The sequence below is a fragment of the Echinops telfairi genome, unplaced genomic scaffold (genome assembly GCF_000313985.2).
Source record: "Echinops telfairi isolate 266 unplaced genomic scaffold, ASM31398v2 ScPeMD7_3;HRSCAF=10, whole genome shotgun sequence".
NCBI lineage: Eukaryota > Metazoa > Chordata > Mammalia > Afrosoricida > Tenrecidae > Echinops > Echinops telfairi.
Window position 1 is genome coordinate 373,455 of NW_022103899.1, and position 13,979 is coordinate 387,433.

General features: G+C 44.4%; 1 protein-coding gene across 2 annotated transcripts in view; it reads right to left on the reverse strand.

Moving 5' to 3' along the window:
* CHN1 (chimerin 1) overlaps positions 1–13,979 on the reverse strand; it is an 89,047-nt gene that overhangs the window by 44,734 nt on the left and 30,334 nt on the right. The window contains exon 2 of one of the 2 annotated variants that reach the window (XM_045294755.1): positions 3,645–3,722. In XM_045294755.1, the coding sequence (XP_045150690.1) occupies positions 3,645–3,722 (78 nt within the window). Of the gene's footprint in view, positions 1–3,644; positions 4,353–13,979 lie in introns of those variants that run through there. The other variant, XM_004701436.2, reaches the window with a different exon arrangement.

A 13,979-nucleotide genomic window follows, 5' to 3' on the forward strand; every position in this document is an offset into this window, starting at 1 on the left:
TGAGCGAGAAAGACGGGGCTTTCTACTTTTGTAAACAGTTACAATGTTGGGGGCAGTCCTACCCTGTCCCATAGGGTCCCTGTAAGTCAGTATTGACTCAATGGCAGCGGCTTGGTTTTTGGAGCGGAAGAGGCCTTGAAACCAGTCATTGTATCACACAGTACAAAGTGCCGATTAAAGTGTTCTTTCAGGTGTCCTGCCAATTCACATTCCAGGACTCAGGGCACATGTATTCTTCTGGCAACGTGACACTTATTAAGAACAGTATCTTAAAAACTAAAAATAAATGGAAAAAAAGAACAGTATGTTATATTTTGCAAGGATACACGGACCACCAACATTGGAAACTCCAAAATGAAGGACATTCTCCGTGTCAAGACCACCTTTTAAAAGAACTTGCCCCTAGTTTAAAGGATCCATTCACTGTCATTTTTAACACTGTTTTCTTTTAGTCACTCCATTCGCCTAGCAGATAGCCCACTCTCGGCTATGATCTATATCTACTCTTTGTGGTGGTTTTAAAGAGCTATCTGAATTAAACAACACATCAAATGAAGCGTTCGCTGAGTGCAGTTTGGAGAAGGAGGGATACGGAGGAGGAGTGCAGGAGAATGCAAGCGCTCTTATGTAACTTCTAACTGCCTGGGGCCAACAGAAGGGCTTTCTCCTGCCTCCACAGCCACAGCGCAGAAGCCCACCAGCACAGCCTGAGCAAAAAGGAACCAACACCACAGATCCCAAAGCTCGGGCTCAGAGTTAACCATTTTCAGTCTATACTGCTTGATGTCAATTTGGGGGGGGGGGGAAGAGCCCATTTCTATCCACTTAGGAGTAATGTGGAAAAACAACAATTGAGGGTTAGGGAGAATAAGCAAGTTGCTCAAGGCCACACAAGTCGTCAGTAAGCTCCTAGAGGGTGAGGGCTGGGCCATATTTATCCATGTCTCTCAGGAGCCTGGGAACACAGGAGGTGACTGTGACCAATGGGAAGATGCAGTACATTTACATCTAGCAGGATGGTCACCCTGAGAGCTATAACGACCCTTTCATTAAAAAGAAAAGCCAATAAAAATAACCAGGTTACATAAAACAGCAGAAGTGGGAAGCCCGCTAATTATTATTATTATTTATTTAAATCTTAAACAATAGAAGCATGTTCTGGAGTTAGATACAGGTGATTTCACTCTGGGCTTTCCCCACTGTGAGCCAGTTGACCAGTGGTCCAAGAAGAAGGTCTCGCTTCCCAGCCAGAAACGAGAGCTGGCCGCTCTTCTGGGGCACAGCGCAGCATTACATAACGGGGCAACGCAAGAGGCCAGAGACAGAGACCACGAGGAAAGGAGGCTGGTGCGTGGGAGAGTGGCTAGGCACTTTTTTCATCAGGGCACATGGCCCAGGACAAGGCTGCGTAGATGAGCATCCATACACAAATGTCTGGGGGGTTCCCACAGTGTGTCTCTGAACTGTACACACACACACAGCACAGTGGCCTTCTAAGTGTACATTTGAGGGCAAACGCACTGTGCCCACCCTGCAGTCTGTACTCTTTTTTTGGGGGGGAGGGGGTCATGCTCCTGGAACTCCAATAAGACCCCTTCTCTTTTCTTTTATCTCTTTTTAAAATAATGTTACCCTACAAAATATGTTTTAAAACAAAATGTAATTTAAATAAGAAAAGTCGGTGGAAAAATAATATACCACAACTCACTGCTCTTAATCTTTTAGCTACAGAGGTGGAAGAAACCTAGTTGTTTCATATATATATATATATATATATAAAGTTTTCTCAAATCTGGAGGCTCTCTGGGCCACAGTCACAACTGATCCTGGCCAGCACCTTCCGGCTGTGTAGAACGTACTCATGGAAGTCGTGTCTTCAGTTAAAATTAAGAGCTAAATGGAAGTGAAATGAACAAACAACAACAAAAATCAAAAGCCCCAGAAAATATGCTTGCTTGTACAAATCCTTGACTTGACCGTGGGCGGCTGGGCTTTCATCGGTCTTGGCAGGGAGCCTGCACAGTGAACCGGATGCGGCACTGACACGACACCTTACTAGGTCAACCCGCTCCTGCTTGGACGAAGCACAGGGCACGTACATCTTTGGAGGCAGGCTTTAAAATGTCAGCCAGTTCCAAACTGTGTCTAGTGTAGTTCCCCACTTAGGACCCTCAATGACTATGACTGTGGCCAGATCCGGCTGTGTGTCAGGCCGAAGAGACCGAGGCCTAGTGCCGGATGCCTTACTGAAGTGCATACATGGGAATGCGACGGGGGGACACACATGTGATTTCCATGTTTGCTGCTAAGGTATTGATCGACTGGATTCTCTCATTTAAGCCCCAGGTGCTGGGTGAAAGGATAAAGGTCTTTAGTACTGCTTTAAAGAGAAAAAAGGAAACACTGGAGCTCACCTTGAAATATTAACAATCAAACATTTTGTAAACATTTTTAATAAGTAGCTTATCTTTTGCCTCAAAATGATCCGGAGATTAAAAAAAAAATCCATCTCCCCCGCTGGGGGGTGGGGGTGGGAGGAGGGAGGAGAACAAACCTACCAGGGGGCTTAGTACTTGCATTTGAGTAAAAGAAGCACTGGTGTTAAAAGTCAGGATGGACTGCAAATGTGGGATGAGACTACCTAGTACAGAGCCTGGTGCATTCTATGTGCTGAATATATTTAGACTAAAGTAATGGAAGATCAAGAGTTCCATTTGTATCATCTTTTGAGACCAAAGACTCCCTTTCTAATATCAAAGTCAATGGCAGTTTCCTACACCAAAAAAAACAAAAATTCATGCCTCAAGAACTTTACCGTAGAGCTGTCTAACTCCAGGGCAGTTACAAATGAACCACCAGCACATCCCCTGTTCAGTGGAACAGAGAAGGTTCTGTGCACACTGAAGTTTCAGGTGCAAAGGACAAAATTTCAGGGCCTCATATTGGGCTATAAATACATGCAAGATCCACACATCATCCTGATGTACAACAACTGGAGTATAAGTGACAAAATACATGAGCATAGCAATTTGAGACCACACACACACACACACATACACACACACACACACGAGGGCAAATGCTCCCAAAGCCGCCAGTGTCAGAGGCACCACCAGTCCCATGGTGGCCATCCACCTTTCAACGTGGTCAATTCCTTAGCAGAGGCGCAGAGACAGAGGCGAGGGGAAATGCTGACCATCTGCTCAATCCAGATGCAAAGGCACATTCCTCCTTAGATCAGAGGCTTTTTACCAGAAAGGACCAGAGATAAGATCTAACCCTTCCCAGAGAGATCTAGCCAAGGTATTTAGACACAGTCCCATCATGAGTCAAAAACAGCACCCACATCATTATGAAACGAGACCTTGCTAGCATCGGTCAAGGCTTTATCAACGCGTGCACACCGACTAAACCAGTGCCAGGGAAAACGCAGCCGGATCCCCACCGGGTGCTGCAGGTACTCTTTCACTCAAATCAGGCTCAAACAGTCATCCTTCCACACCGAGAACATTTTAGTCAAGTCATCCTGTTTGCTTTTGCTTTGTTAAGCCATCGGAAGGTATATTCTTCCTTCAAGAGCTTCCTTCAGGGAACGTGCATTTCTTTTTGCATAAGAAAGGAAAGGTAAAAAAAATGATTCTTACCTTGAAATTGTGAATCTTTTCATATTTTGGAATTTGCTCGTTTTCTTTCAGAGTTGCTCTTCTAACAAGCGATGTCAACTGTGAATAAGCAAAGAGTTTCAGAGGTTGCCAGATTGTCACAGACGACTTTTGAGAGCCCAGTTTCACCCCCAAGGCTGCTATCAGGAAATCCTGCTGCCGGCCCTCGGGCTTGGATTTGTGGACGGGGGCTCTGGGAGCAGCTCTCCTCCCGGACCACGATTCTTTGGATGGCATTTTTGGGGTTCACGGGAAAGCAAGCCAACCTATACAGCTCTCTGTCTGCTGGTGAACTCTTGTTAAATGAGCATCCTGCCCGGCAGCGTGGAGCCCTAACCTACAGAGGGCTGGCTGCAGAGGAGACGATGCTGAAGCACTTCTTCGAACCAGGTCGACTAGCCAGAGCCTTTGGCTTCCCTTTCGCTTTTGCTTTTTTTAAAAGAGCTCTATCTTTACGCTTCGGAAAACTTAACAGAGTCTGGACAGAGGGGAAAAAAGAAAGAGAAAGAAGAGTCTATGCTGACACAGAAAACACTGCTCTCTCATCCCCTGCTAAAGCCATGCAGTTTTGACACGGGATACATTTCTAAAGGCTTTCTTCTGCAGTCTCTCTATTGAGGTCCATTCTGCATGAGAGATTGCTGGACTGCTGGCCACCAGTTTTCCAGCTACCGACAGACACCCTGTGCGGGCCCTGGCAGGGAGAATGGGGGAGGGGAGGGAGCTGCCGGGGAGACTGGATTCGACTGGCCACCGTAGCCCAGGAGCTAGCCAATGAGAAGCCAGCAACAGCATTCAAGGACTGTGTGCCTCAACTCACTGTCTCAGTTCCTTCCTGCTTGCCTGTAAGATTTTTCTTGCTGGCTGGCTTTGGGGAGGTGGGGGGGAATCAGTGGGAAGATAATGAGCAAGGAATGAATCATGCATCATTACAAAATGAAAAAAATAACCCGATTTAAAAGCAGGGGGAAATTAACATACTGCACTGGGTTTCAAAAAGAATTGCACTGCTGCCAGTAAATTATGAAAGGCCGATCTATATTTTTCTTTGTGAGTTACAGACTGAGGTCAGTTAGCTAACATTCGATTCATTAAAGAGGGGCAAAAACTGATTAAGTATTGTGATTAAAAGGGGGGTGCGGTTTTAAACGAGGCATCACCACCGTTCTCCTGCAACAAGGAGTGTGCGTGCAACGTGGCCAACACCCCGAGGGGCCACTTTTCTCTCTCCAGTAGGAGCTGTTTAAGGAGACCTGGCGGCATGATGGTTATGCACTGGGCTCGAAGTGCAAGGTCAGTACAGTAGCACCCGGGAGAAAGACGAGACTTTCTTCATGCGCCTCAAACGTTCATAGGAGCAGATCCACCGTGCCTATTGGGGTGCTACGAGTCGGAACCGACCTGGTGGCAGTGAGCTCTGTTTTGTTTTGTTTTGTTTTATTTGAGGGGTTGTTTTGTTGTGGGCCCACACTTACGATGCATCAGTCAGGATGTCAGTCTCTAACGCTTTACTCAAAGAGTTTGTGTCCTGGTTGTAATGGGATCCAGCTGTAAATAATTTCAAATTTTCAAAGGCCCCAAATGTAGTGTAAATGTATTTCTAAGACCCTGCTTGTTTCTTTGCCAACTCAGAGAGGGAGGTGCTGGCTACGTGGCACAAACTCAAGTTTATTTAAAAGCAATACTTCCACTTTTTACTAAGGTTGTTACAAGTAGCTTAACGTTTTCATTCTGCGGCCTCAGGCTCTAGCAGTCATAGAGAAGGCCGGGTGGCGAAGTGGTTTTGCAACGGGAATGCTAACTGCAAGGTCGAAGAGAGGCTTTCTGTTCCGATAACTCCTTGTAGAAAGAGTTACAGGCTCGGAAATCCACAAGAGCCAGTTCGACCCTGCCCTACAAGATTGCTATGAGTCAGAAATGGCAGTGAGTTTTGTATATTAATAAAGATGAGGCTGTCTGTTCCCATAAACATTTCGTCTAAGAAACCCAAAGGAGCAATTCTACTCTAGGATTGCTATGAGTGAGAACTGAACCTATAGCAATGGCTTCCCTTCTAGTAATAAAACAAAATTTTAATCCACTGTGATCCTAGATGCCATTGAGCAGATAGATACCAAAACAATGAACAAAACAGAAAAACAAAACAAAACAAAACACCACTGTCCAGTCCTGAGCCCTCCTTGTACTCAGCTGGGTTTGGGCCCATTGCTGCAGCCGCTGTGGCCGTCCTCTACCTTAGCGGGCATGCCAACCTCCTAAGATCACGTTCAAAGCACATGGGGCGGAGTCTTGCTGTCCTCGCTTCGAAGGGGCAGTCTGGCTGTACTTCTGGCTGTTGGTGTTGCCGGTGCTCTGGCTATGACCCAAACGTAATGGCCGAATGTACAGCAGAACGAAACACTGCCCAGCCCTGCGTCCTCTTCAAAGTTGTTACGTTGGAGCCCTTGGTGGCAGACGCTGTGCCAATCTAGCTTGCCGGTCCTCCTCCTTTCTACTGCCCTTCCACGTCACTCAGCGCGATGTCTTTCCCAGGGACAGTACCTGGGGCACAGTCTCGCCCTCCTCATTTCTCAGGGGCATTTTGCTTGCATGCCTTCCAAGGCACGGCCATGCTACTTTTCGTAGTTTTCGCCAGTTCCAAAATTCAAAGGCACCGATTCTTCTCTGGGCTGCCTTCCTTTTTCGCCGTCCGGTTTTCACCTGCCTCTGAGGTGAATGAAAATATCAAGGGCTGAATCCGGGGTACCTTAGTCTTCAAAGGGACATCGTTGTTCTTCCACACTTTTAAGAGGTCTTTTGCAGCAGATACATCCAAACCCAAACCTGATTTCTTGGTCGTTGCTTCCTTGGTTGTTCATTGTGGATCCGCATAAAATGAAACCCTTGACAGCTTCGATCTTTTCTCTGTTTAACACGCTGTGGCGGATGGTGCAGCTGTGAGGATTCCCCACCCTCCCCTTGATGCTAAGGTGTAATATCCATTCTGAAGGCAAGCACCGTATGACACCGACATATTGTAGGCTGTTAATGAGCCTTCATCCAAACCTAGCGCCACAGTCTTCTTCGTAGAGTCCAGATTCTTGGATTATTTGCTCAACAGACAGATTGAATCCGTGCAGAGAAAGGATGAAGCTGGGACACACCCCTTTCCTGATTGGAAAACCCACAGTACCCCCTTGTTCTAGTCAAATAACTCCCTTTGGTCTCTGCATAGCTTCCACATGAGCACAATTAACTCATTCTAGAATTCCAATTCTCCACAATGTTATCCACAATCTGTGATGATCCACCCATTCCAGTGCCTTTGATTATCATCAAAACACAGAGATTATCTGCTTTTAGGGAAGATCCATTTCATGCAGGCAACGCCTTCTTCTGAACCCAGTTTGAATGTCTGGTAATTCAGTGTTGGTGTACTACTGCAGCGGTTTTTTGAAGTATCTACAGCAATGTCTTAAAATAGTTTACAAAACTTTACAAAATTAATATTGTTAGATAATGTCCTCATTCTGTGGGATCTTCTTCTTTAAAATGAGTACAAATAAGGATCTTTTCCAGTCAGTTGGCTGGTATTTCTTTTCTGAATTTCTTGGCATAAATGAGTGAGCATTTCCAGTATTCCACCCATTTGTCAGGACATTTCTCTCGGTAATTTGTCATTTCCTGGAGCACTGTATTTTGAATGCCTTCAGTACAGCTTAGACGTCCTTCTTTAATACCATCGGTTCTGGATCAGACGCTACCTTCTGAAATGATCAAACATCGACTAATTCTTTCTGGCACAATGATTGTGTTTTTTTCCTCTTTGATGTTTCATGAGTTGTTATGATTGTCATTTTTTGCCCACACAATCCTTCAATATTGTAACCTAGGCTTGAATGTATTGTCCCTTTAGCTTGAGAAATGCCAAAGGAGTTCTTCTCTTTTGGTCACTGATTCCGGGTCCTTGCACACTTCGTTATCTTACTTTAGTATGTCTTTTCAAGCTGACCTTTGAAACCTTGTTCAGCTCGGTCACCTCATCATTTCTTCCATGCTCTGTGAGTACTCTGTGTTTAAGAGCAAGTTGCAAGTTTCCTCTGACACCCACTTTGGTCTTCTTTTCTTTCTTGCCTTCTGAATGACACTAGGCTTTCTTTAGGTATCATGGTCTCAAGGCCATCCCACAACTCATCTGGTCTTTGGTCAGCAGTGTTCAATAAATCAAAGCTATTCTGAAGCTAAGTGAGAGGGCCTTCCGGTTGTGCTTGGGTCCTTGCTGCTTTGCTTTGCTTCTCTCCTGCTTCAGCTTGAGCACGAGCAGTCCGTGGTTTGTTCTGTAGATGCCTCCCTCCTACCCTTGTTTTGATGAAGGACCATGAGCTCTTCTGTCATCTTTTCCCAGATACAGTGGATTTGATCCTTGTGTATTCCATATAGCGAGGTCCGCAATTATGTTGTTGAAGAATGGTATCTTCGATGAGTAGGCTGTTGCTGATCTTGCTAAATTCTACATGAGATCTTCAGTGTCATTTCTATCGCCCAGGTCATATTTTCCAATGTTCCCATTACAAGCATCAGTAATTATCAATGCTTCTTGATTGTGTGCCTGATGAAGTTCAGACTGCAGAAGATGGCCAAAAAAAATGTTCAACTTCTCATCACTGGCTGTAGCAATTGGTGTATCAATTTGAAAAACAGTCATATAGTTTAAATCTTAAAAAATGTCACTTGAAGTATTATAGGATTATTGAAATTATCCTATCACTAACAACACTGAAGGATGCAGTTGTCAAGGTTGAGGTTGTCAAGGATTTTGTCTTGCTTGGATCACAATCAATGTTCCTGGAAGCAGCAGTCGAGAGATCAAAAGATAAGTTGCATGAGGTAAATCTACTGCACAAGACCTCTTTAAATTAGTGAAGAGCAAGGAAGTTATTTTGAGAACTACGGTGCGCCTTCCCCAAGCCAGGCATCTTCAACTGTCTCATATGTGTGTGACACTGAACAAGGAAGACTGAAGAGGAATGGAGGCATTCGAGCCACAGTGCTGACATGAAGGACGGACAATACCACGGACTGCTGAAAGGGCACAGTAACTGTCTTGGCAGAAGTGACAGAATGCACCTTAGAGACAAGGATGGCAAGACTCTGTCTCACATACTGTGAACATGTTGTCAGAAGAGACCAGGCCCTGGAGGGCATCGTGCGTAGTAAAATAGAGGGGCATCAAGAAAAGAGGGAGGCCCTCGATAAGATGGATTGACACAGTGGCTGCAACAATGGGCGCAGCCATAGGATTGTGGGTGCAAAGGGTTGATATGGGTCAAACTCAACTCAGTAGAACCTAACAACAACAACACTGCACTTCAGGACAGATTCTGAAATGCCCTTTTTGATGATGAATGCAATGCCGCTCTGTGTTAACTATTTGACTGTCTGATTCAGCGGTTCTCAACCTGTGGGTCGTGACCCCTTTGGGGGTCGAATGACCCTTTCACAGGGGTCGCCTGATTCATAACAGTAGCAAAATTACAGCTATGAAGTAGCAACAAAAATAACTTTATGGTTGGGGGGATCACCACAACATGAGGAAATGTATTACAGGGTCACAGCATTAGGAAGGTTGAGAAGCACCATTAGACTCTAATTCAAAATGGTCAATACTGGTCCATTTCAGTTCACCCATGCCTAGGAAAATGATCTTTATGTGTTTCTATTTATTTTTGACAACTAAGTAGATTCAAACTTCACATGTCTCACTTTCTAATTATTAATAGAGTCTGTAACTCTTTACGGGAGTAGAACACCTGGTTTTTCTCCCACGGATCAGCTGGTGGTTTCAAACTGCTGCCTCATAGCTAGCAGTCCACCACACAATCGCTATGCCACCAGGGCTCCTCTCTGTTCCATGGCATCTGGAATACAGAGAAGTAGACTAGAGAAATGATGAGGGGAGTGGAGAAGCAGTATGAGAAATAAATATGAGAGAGGGAAATAGGTGATGTTGGAAAGGAATACACTCATTTTACAAATAAAGAAATTCCCACGACTGGCCTCACTAACCTGCTATTTGTGCAGCAAGAATACTAGGTGGGTGCTGGGGAAGCCTCTCATTTTCAGTAAGTGTAGTACAACAGGAGACTCCCAGGTTCTGGAGCTGGAGTGCTGATCTTGACCTTGTCGTTTATGAGATCTGCCCTGCCCTTGATCGAGCCACTGATGTATTTGAGTCTTTGTGTCCTTATGGATAAAATGGGTTTCACCCCTATACAGAATTGTATTATAGAATCATGGAAACTTAAATGAGATCATATTGTGGGGAAGCATTGGGCCTTATTCCTAGCACACAGAGACCAATCCAAGAAAGGATGTCTCCTCTCCTGGAATCCAAGGACCTGCATTTCCAAGAGCAGGGTTAGTATACTGAGTGACTAAGACAAAGTAAAGGCTCAGGGCTGTGGACTACACAGGGGAGCTTCAGGTCAGATCGTACCTAGGTGACCTCAGGACACACCCTAAAGACCTCCAGCCTGCCATCTTCGCCGTACTCAGTCCTGGAAATCTAGTCTGCTGGGCTCAAGCTCCGAGCAGCTGCTTTTCTCCCCATCTTCCACCACCAACTCCTCCTTCAGGAAAAGGTCTTACCAACTTACTGACCTTACAGTGCAAATAATTACAGTGATGGTTTCTATAGCTGGCTTTTAAACAAGAGACCAAGACTTAAGCCAAAGAAATGAACCTGTGACTACTGACTGGTGCACCTCCCCCACGGCAGGATGAAATGAACCTGTGACTACTGACTGGTGCACCTCACCCACGGCAGGATGGTTTTCTAGGGAGCAGAAAGGGTCTCAGGCAGCACTCACCTCCTTTGTAATATCATAATGATCTCTTCAGAATAATGAGCACAGAGCTCTCGTTAAATAAGCTAAATCAACATTTCATTCAAAGGGAGACCACGAAGGAATGTCCTGTCATGGTCCTAAGCCTTGGAGAAGTGGAGTAGAACCGCACTAGCCTTGCCTTATTAGTGCTACTGGTGTAGGACTGGTGAAACCCTGCAATTCCTAGAAACTGGTAAAATCAAGATATAAACAACACAGCTTCTTTAGAACTTCCAGTATCAAGATACATAATGATTTATAGATACAAGCATGTTCAGCTAAACATAGCTACACAAATCATTCCTACCGTTGTACTCCAAATCATTATTTGTAACTTTCATTTCTCTCCATCAGAGTCAAGAGTGGAATATATTCAAGATACTTTCACAAGCTAACGACAGCTTCTTGTTATTACTAGACAATGGCATGGCACTGTAATAGTAAATGCTTTATGTGCATGATGTAGGCTACTTGTCAAAATAACTAGTAAGGTAGAAACTATAACTCATTTTACAGAGGAAGAAACAGAAGGTCAGAGAGGCTACTTGCCCAGGGTCACCTAACATGTACGAAAATAGGATTTTCCAATACTGTCGTTCCTCCAAACTAGTGTTTCCCAAAGGAGGCGATACCACCCAGTAATTGAGGGTAGCATGGGAGCAATCGAGGGGGGCTGCAAAAGCAGATATTTACACTTTATCCGTGATGATGAACTATAATAAAAACATTTTTTTAAATGCCAGGGGTACAGTGAGAGTTTTGGGTTTTTTTGAAAAGGGATAATAGGCCGAATAAGTTTGGCAACCTTAACTCTAGACTCACTTGCCTCTCATCGGATCTACTGTAATAGATAGGAATTTATAAATAGGAATAAATAGGAATTTCAAAAGCATATCATTTGAATAAATTTCTGGGTTATTTATTTTCTAGTAGCCCACTTGCCAGTTTAGTATGGGTACCATATATACTCGTGTATAAGCCGAGTTTTTTCTGCACATTTTTAATGCAGTTTTTGTGGTAAAATTAGGTGCCTCCGCTGATAGTCAGGTCGGCTTATACTCAAGCATATATGCTATATTGAATTTATAGTATCTACCAGATTCATCACTTAATCAAAAGTTCTGCATGCATGTTAAGTCAATCATTAAAGGCTTCCTTATCAGAAGTCCATAAAATCCTTAAGTTATGTTGGGATAAATAACATTTTATGTTGCACAGGAAACCCTCATATTCTCCCGGGGCTGTACATTTTTATGCTTCTGGCAACAGGAACATCCTAATTCCTAACTCGGTCTTCATTACAGAGCTTCTCTAGCATTAGCACAATACTCCATTTAAACAGATAACAAAGCACATCAACGCATTCATTTCAGTACATAACTACTGCCATTACTCAATGCTAACATTCCCACCATCAAAGCTTGCATGCGCTAAAACGCTCCCTGACAGACGATACAATAATATTTAAATGTAAGGCATTTGAAAACACAATTCAAACAAAAAAAGCACAGCCCTAACATTTGTTATTTTCTCTGGCAACAACCACATCGTTTATTCCAAGCGACTGTCCTGAGAGAGAGTGTCCTGTGCAGAAAGAATACCGTGCTTGGAATGCCACGGCCGGGGGCAGATCCCCACTGAGCACACGGTGATGGAGACCAGGGAGTGTCTGCTGGTGAAAGTTGGACAGTGAAGAAGGGAGACTGATGAAGAGTCGATGCGCTTGAATTACGGTGCCGGGGAAGAATACTGAAAGTACGGACGGGATGTCGGAAGAACAGACACAGCTGTCTTGGAGGCAGGACAGCCCCGTGTCCCACAGAAGCACGGACGGTGAGACGAAGGACGTGTGGTCAGGAGAGACCAGTCCCTGAGGAAGGACATCATGCTGGGTAAAGCAGAGGGCAGGGAAAAAGAGGAAGGTCCTGGACAAGATGGATCGACGGCGTGGCTGCAAGGACAGGCTGCGCACGTTGCGATGGTGTTTTGTTCTGCTGTGCACAGGGGAGCCGTACGCTGGAACCGACGCCATGGCACCTAACAGCTCAGAGGAAAGGCCAACTGACTGTCTCCTGGGGGTCCTTCCCAGGCATCCCTGGAAAATCCACTATGGGTTTTGAAGATCATAGACATTTCCCAAAGAGAGGCTGACATTACAGTAGCGTGCACATAACCAGAATGTCAGTTGCCTGGTTTAAAATAAGATGTAATTATCATAACATGGGTGACCAAGATGCTCTTTTTGGGTAGCACACCTACACTAGAAGCAAAAAATTATTAGGAAACTGATGAGAATGGAATCGGAGCAAGTGGAGTGGGTTGGACAGACGGAAGGGCTGGTGGTATAAAGCTAAGCCGTCTGTGGGCACCTCTACAATGAGGAGAGCCTTGTGCCGTAGACTGGGAACTCGCTGTCCTTTCTACTGCGCCTTCCTCATTGGAGGTCACTGCTTAGACGAGTATAAACAACTTAACCCTCTTTGGGTCTCCTTTTTTTTATAAAAAATCATTTCTCATTATTTCTGCTCAAATATCTTGTTAATCTTAAAGTTAATTCTCATGACACAGTCTGATTTTTGTTCCTTACAAGTTCTTAGAGGATGCTACACTGTAGCCCCATATAGCAATTTATATGGTAATAAGTGCTTTGGGAAGATAAAATAAAATAAATGGAAGACAATATAAATGCATGTTAATATATGCAAGATAGATATGAGGGAATTTTTAAAAGTCTGTGGAAAAATGGAAGTAAAAGACAATAAATTTTTTCCCGCTAACTTTTTGAATCCTCGGTGCAGTAAGGCCACGGCATTGACAACAGTCGGAACAATCATTGCAACACTCTTCGTTAGGCTTTTTTAATGGAACACTGGAATGTTCTCCATGAAATTCCACCGTTTCCTCCCTGGTGGACCGGAAGGGCTCTTTGGGAAGATTTGTCATTGACATTTTTTATTCCTGTGCACCCAAGCTTTTTGATACCGATTACTTGCAGGCTTATACACACTATTGTTGCTCTGTAACAATAAAGAAGGTGGAAATCCCTAGGTTCCAGCCTTGATCAACAATTAGGGGCTTTAAATCCCACGCTAAACTCTTGAATTCTAGATGTATTAACTATGTTGAAAAGCTCTTAACTGTACATACAACTGAATCAGCAGAGTCAGACGAGGTTAAAAAGAGGGACGTGTTAGTCTGGGTACTTTAGAGAAACAAATCCACAGAAACTCATGTATAAGAGAGACTTTTATATATAAAGGGTAAGTGTGCATCAAGAAAACATCCCAACCCAGTGCTGCCAAAGCCCACAAGTCCAACATTAACCCATATGTCCAACACCAGTCCACAAAGTCCTGCCCCATCTCACAAAACAGTGGCAATGATGCCGACTGCAGGAGGAAAGCCGAGTCAGTGAATGTGTAAGCATCTCAGTGCTGGCAGGGGTCTCCAC